At 39.3% G+C, this 5,748-nt stretch overlaps 1 protein-coding gene across 1 annotated transcript; it reads left to right on the plus strand.

The window, feature by feature from the left end:
- The first annotated feature begins 1,386 nt into the window (after positions 1–1,386).
- On the plus strand, positions 1,387–5,466 carry LOC104804967 (probable methyltransferase PMT24). Its single transcript, XM_010529355.1, has 9 exons — positions 1,387–1,531; positions 2,055–3,064; positions 3,150–3,299; positions 3,386–3,656; positions 3,750–3,860; positions 3,951–4,125; positions 4,247–4,516; positions 4,601–4,795; positions 4,912–5,466. The coding sequence occupies exons 2-9, from the start codon at positions 2,093–2,095 to the stop codon at positions 5,138–5,140; spliced, it is 2,373 nt and encodes a 790-aa protein (XP_010527657.1). The 5' UTR covers positions 1,387–1,531; positions 2,055–2,092; the 3' UTR covers positions 5,141–5,466.
- The last annotated feature ends 282 nt before the right edge of the window (positions 5,467–5,748 follow it).

Consider the following 5,748-nt stretch of genomic DNA (forward strand, 5'->3'; position numbering starts at 1 on the left):
GGGGGGGAACGGGGAAGAGAGTGAGTGATGAATCGGTATTATATAGCGAGTGGGGAAAGCGAGAAAATTTTCACTTTCTTGAGAAAGTGAGGGAAAATACGAGGAAACTGCTTCGCGTCGTTGAAAAAATGAGATACACGTCATTTTGGTCGAACAAAAAAGGACAATAATGCATGAGTCCACCTTTCACATATATGAATGTGTATATATACCGAAGTGATCTTATGATATGTAAGAATGTTATATATATATATATATATATATCCACGTTTCACATATATGTATGTGTATATATACCTGTGAAGTGATTTTATGATATGCAAGAATGTTATATATATATATGGATGTGGCCAAGAGAAAGTGGATGAGATCACGTCTGAAGAGAGAACAGATGTTAGAAAAAAATTCGCAAACCAGAAGGAAAAATTCTATAAAAATACAATAATTTGTCTAAATATATCATATAAATACTTTAATTTTTAGATTACTAAATAAATACAATTTAATCATTACACACATCATTTTCGTTTTGGTCAAATTTTGCATAAGCATAGAGCTTTCTTATCTTCAATACGTGCCTCTAGGTTCTTTTCTAGATAGATAGAAATTCGATTATCGGTGAAATAAATTATATTTCAATATATTTTTAACGAACAAATTTTATTAGTTATTTAGTATTTATCGGAATATTTATGATAAATATTCCGATAAATACTAAATAACTAATAAATATGTTATTCATGTACAACTATATTATTTGTATATGTTCATAATAAATATTAGGACTAATTAGGATAAATAGTTTTTCCACCTCAATATTTTTTTTGCATTAAGATTAGTACCCAAAAACTATATTAATTTCTGGTCAATGACCATGCGAAGAAGAAAGGAATTTGGTATTAAAAAAAAAATATCCAATGTATTTTGTATGGTTCCTCATAAAGATTACAATAAATTTCTTTAACTTTGAATCAATTTAAGAAAAATCTGATAAAATTCCATAAGATCGAATGGGAACCAATAAAATCGAAATGCCTAACATCCAATATGATTCTGACAAATTTATTTACGTTTTCATTCGATTTCTATTTATTTAGTTTTTCTAAACCACCTCCGTGGACTCCCCTTTGGATCAAAATTTAACGATTCAACACAATTGGGCCATCAAAGCCCAATGGGCCTTTCCGGATCTTGAGAACCAGCATCCTCCAACACGACGCCGTTGTGTAATGCCGATTCTTCCCATTTGACTCAGTGGGTCAGATCAGATCTGTCGGTGGCTGCCGCGTCGGTGAGGAACCAACTCGGCCAGAATAAATCTTTTTAAAAATATATATAAAAAATGAATAAATTATATTTTTAGGAATAAAAATCTGGCCGTAGCCCACTGGCTCACTGAAGTCCCATTCCATCGTACTCACGCTCTCACACGGGATAAATAGTTTCCCTCGTTCGACTAGATCCGATCTCAAAAACCTACTCATCGCGCTGAAATTTGCGACTCCTGTAGAGATCTGAGGCACCATTTCAGGTATGTTCGTAATGTTTGTTTCGTTCGTTCTAAGTTCTTGTTAATGTCTGTTCTGCGATTTAGGTTTGAATTCCATGTTTTTGGATGATGCGTCTTGTGCCCTTGATTTTAGTTTGTATTCGATACGACGAGTCTCTTGTTGTCTCTCCCATGTGAATTCAATGGATTTTGCAGTGTTCTTAGAATGCGGAGTCGTTGATTTGTTTATCTAAGCTTGAAAATATCCATTGGCAGTGGGATCTCAAGCGCAGTAGCTATCTTTTGACATGGTTTGGTCTTTTTTTGAAGTACGAGAAAAGAGTGTCGGAAATGGTATTATGTGGTTTGAGTACAACTGAGATATGGTTCCAGGGCACCTTGCGAATTGCGAGAAGCCGTAGAGATTCATAGCGATGGATCAGGGCCTCGGGTTTTATTCAGAGCTTTGATATGTCTGCTTAATGTAGTGTTGGAAACTAGGCCTTTTGATCATGTTTTGTAGCCTCTAAATCTTTTGTGTTCTCTTCGTATAATTGGTTTTCAGGTGCTTGTGACTAGGTGCTGCTGTGATTCCTCAGGAACATGGCTATGGGGAAGTATTCCCGTGTAGACGGAAGGAAATCATCAAACTATGGCTTAACCATCACCGTAGTTATGTTTGTTTCCCTTTGCCTGTTTGGGGCATGGATGTTCATGTCATCATCATCATCATCCGCCTCAGCTGAGACCGTGGACTTGTCGTTGAGGGAAACTGCGAAAGATATTGAAAGTGACAAGAGTGAGTTCACAAAAGAAGAAGTTTCCAGGAAAGATTTTGATGAAAAGAATGAGGAAAATTTGGTGACGGAGAGTAGGGAAGAGAAGACTGATGCGGAGAAATCTACTGAGGAGAAGCAGGACGATCAGAACTCGGGTGAGAAAACCGAGTCAGAGGAGGAGAGAAATGAAGGTGGTGATTCCAATACTGATGGGGATAGAAAAGATGGAGATGAAGGGAAAAATTCAGATGTGAAAGAAGGAGAGGCAGAAGGTGATGAAGAGAAACAAAATGAGAAAACACAGCTGGAAGAGAGCTTGGAAGAAAACAAATCTGAGGATGGCGTTGAAAGTGAAGAAAAGAATCAAGAAAACGGTGGTGAGTCTGAAGAAAACTCTGAGAAAAAGTCTGAAGAAAATGTTGGCAAATCCGATGAAAATGCTGAGAAGAGTACTAAGGAAGTCTTCCCAGCAGGTGAACAGGCTGAAATCACGAGAGAGGCAAAGACTGGAACAGGGGCTTGGTCAACTCAATTGGTTGAGTCACAGAACGAGAAAAAATCACAGCAGTCTTCAATATCTACGGATCAAAGCAGCTATGGCTGGAAAGTCTGCAATGTCACTGCTGGACCAGACTACATTCCTTGCCTTGACAACTGGCAAGCTATCAAAAAGCTTCCTACTACAATGCACTATGAACACCGTGAGAGGCATTGTCCTGAGGAACCTCCTCGCTGCCTTGTCTCTCTGCCTGAAGGATACAAGCGATCCATCAAGTGGCCGAAAAGCAGGGAAAAGGTGAAGTTAGATATGCTTATGAAACATGTGCTTCTGCTTCCTTATTTTCATGACATGCCATCCATTGTTTTGGTGTGCGTTGCAGATCTGGTACTACAATGTCCCTCACACAAAGCTCGCAGAGATCAAGGGACATCAAAACTGGGTGAAGGTTAGTGGTGAATATCTCACGTTCCCCGGTGGTGGAACTCAGTTCAAGAACGGTGCTCTCCACTACATCGATTTTGTCCAGCAGGTATAATTATCGTCCCTTTTTTTTATGATTATGCAGCCCTCTCCTTATGGAGCATGTCATTTACTTGAGCACTGCTGTTTTTGCAGTCACATCCTGATATTGCATGGGGCAATAGAACCCGTGTTATATTGGATGTTGGGTGTGGAGTTGCGAGCTTTGGAGGTTATCTTTTTGAAAGAGATACACTTGCCATGTCACTTGCTCCCAAGGATGAGCACGAAGCCCAAGTGCAATTCGCACTGGAACGTGGTATTCCGGCCGTGTTAAATGTTATGGGAACCAAAAGATTACCTTATCCCAGTTCAGTTTTTGACCTTATCCATTGTGCGCGTTGTAGGGTCCCATGGCATATCGAAGGTATGGTGTCCCACTATGTTGTAATGTTTATTTATCATTAATATTTTCCTCCTTGCTTGTATGAAATAACTTTTCTTTTGGTCTCAACTGAAGGTGGTAAACTTCTTCTGGAACTGAACCGATTGTTGAGGCCTGGTGGTTACTTTGTATGGTCGGCTACTCCAGTTTACCGGAAGAATGAAGAAGATTCTGGGATATGGAAAGGTTTAAATTCTTCTCGCGTATTTGATCATCATATGAATAAGCTTTCGGCAAATTGATGCTAACTCCTGAGTTGCCTCTTTCGTCTTGTAGCAATGTCAGAGCTGACAAAAGCGATGTGCTGGAAGCTAGTGACCATCAAGAAAGACAAACTGAATGAGGTCGGTGCTGCCGTATTCCAGAAGCCAACATCAAATCGGTGCTACAATAAAAGAACTCAAAACAAGCCACCGCTCTGCAAAGAGTCCGATGATCCAAATGCAGCCTGGTATTGTTTACATCTTTCATTTCTTTCTGGTATTCCGTATTGTGACATAAATAGAATAGTAGTAACTTACATTTCCGCCACAGTTTGACCAAGAATATCTAAACACGCGTGTATTATTCAGGAACGTTCTACTTGAGGCATGCATGCACAAGGTACCAGAAGATTCATCGAAGCGTGGAGCTGTGTGGCCTAAGCAGTGGCCACAAAGGTTGGAGACTGCTCCAGAGTGGTTGAGCTCTCAGGAAGGCGTTTACGGGAAACCTGCAGAAGAGGATTTCAACACTGATTACGAACGCTGGAAGACGATTGTTTCAAAATCATACCTCAACGGTATGGGAATTGATTGGTCTTCCGTGAGAAATGTCATGGACATGAGAGCTGTCTATGGAGGGTAAGCTTTTCCATTATTTCTCACCTTCCATTTTTCCATGAGCGTCTCTTCCTTTTCGATTTAAAAGTATGTCTCTCTTACCAGATTTGCTGCTGCGCTGAAGGATCTGAAATTGTGGGTGATGAATGTTGTCCCCATTGACTCAGCAGATACACTTCCGATAATATATGAACGTGGTTTGTTCGGAATGTATCACGACTGGTGTGAGTCATTCAACACTTACCCCCGAACTTACGACCTTCTTCACGCCGATCATCTTTTCTCTGCCCTGAAGAAGAGGTATACATGTAAACTACACGTCTCATTTATATTCAAGATTTCAAACTGGTTCTCTCGATCCTTAATATCCGTTCTCTGATCTCATGCCATGTCTTGACCCTTTTCTCGCATGGCAGGTGCAATTTGATATCGGTTATGGCTGAAGTCGATAGGATTCTCCGGCCACAGGGAACGTTCATCGTTAGAGATGATGTTGAAACAGTAGGGGAAGTCGAAAGGATGGCGAAATCGATGAAATGGGAAGTAAGAATGACGTACTCAAAAGACAACGAGGGTCTGCTTTCGGTTCAGAAGACGTTTTGGCGCCCCAAAGAGGCCGAGACAATAAAATCGGCGATCGCCTAACAAGCAGAGGATCGCCAGCAACTCTTCCTTCACTCAAAACCATTCCATTGGTTATTACACAGTTTGGTAAGTTGGTTCTTCAAGAACATCATCAAATTGGTTGTCACTTTTCCATAGGTAAGATTCTTTATCCACTTGCAATCTGAAGGAAATTGTATACATAATTCACCCATGAAAGTGTAGAAGTCAAAAAGAAGCTTGCTTTGTATCTCTCCATCCATATGAAAACTCGTAAGATATTTTTGGATTTTTTGTATGAATTTAGTGGAAGACAGATTGTTAGTAATGATTCTAATGAACGATTTTTACGGATCATTATTAAGGCATATATAGCTTGACTACTTGGATTTTTTGTGATCTCTTTATACTTTGTTAAAGCACTGATAAAGAGAAGAAGAAAACGGGTTTGGAAATACAATCACTTTAGATCATATATAAATGAATAGAGAGAAAATGTGAAGAAAAAAAAAATACAAGTTAAAGAAGTTCATCAAGTTTGATTCGTTATAGATGCAAATGATGAAAAGACAGTGGAAACTAGGTTAAGAGTGCAAAACATGTAATAGAATTCAGGTTTCAAAAAGTAGCTGAAACATGGTTTGTCTCAA

Source organism: Tarenaya hassleriana, unplaced genomic scaffold (genome assembly GCF_000463585.1).
Source record: "Tarenaya hassleriana unplaced genomic scaffold, ASM46358v1 Cleome1032, whole genome shotgun sequence".
NCBI lineage: Eukaryota > Viridiplantae > Streptophyta > Magnoliopsida > Brassicales > Cleomaceae > Tarenaya > Tarenaya hassleriana.

Coding starts and splice junctions, on each gene's coding strand:
- LOC104804967 (XM_010529355.1), top strand. CDS start 2,093: ATGGCTATGGGGAAGTATTCCCGTGTAGACGGAAGGAAATCATCAAAC. Junction 3,861..3,950: donor AGATTCTGGGATATGGAAAG/GTTTAAATTCTT, acceptor TTCGTCTTGTAG/CAATGTCAGAGCTGACAAAA. Junction 4,796..4,911: donor TTCTCTGCCCTGAAGAAGAG/GTATACATGTAA, acceptor CTCGCATGGCAG/GTGCAATTTGATATCGGTTA.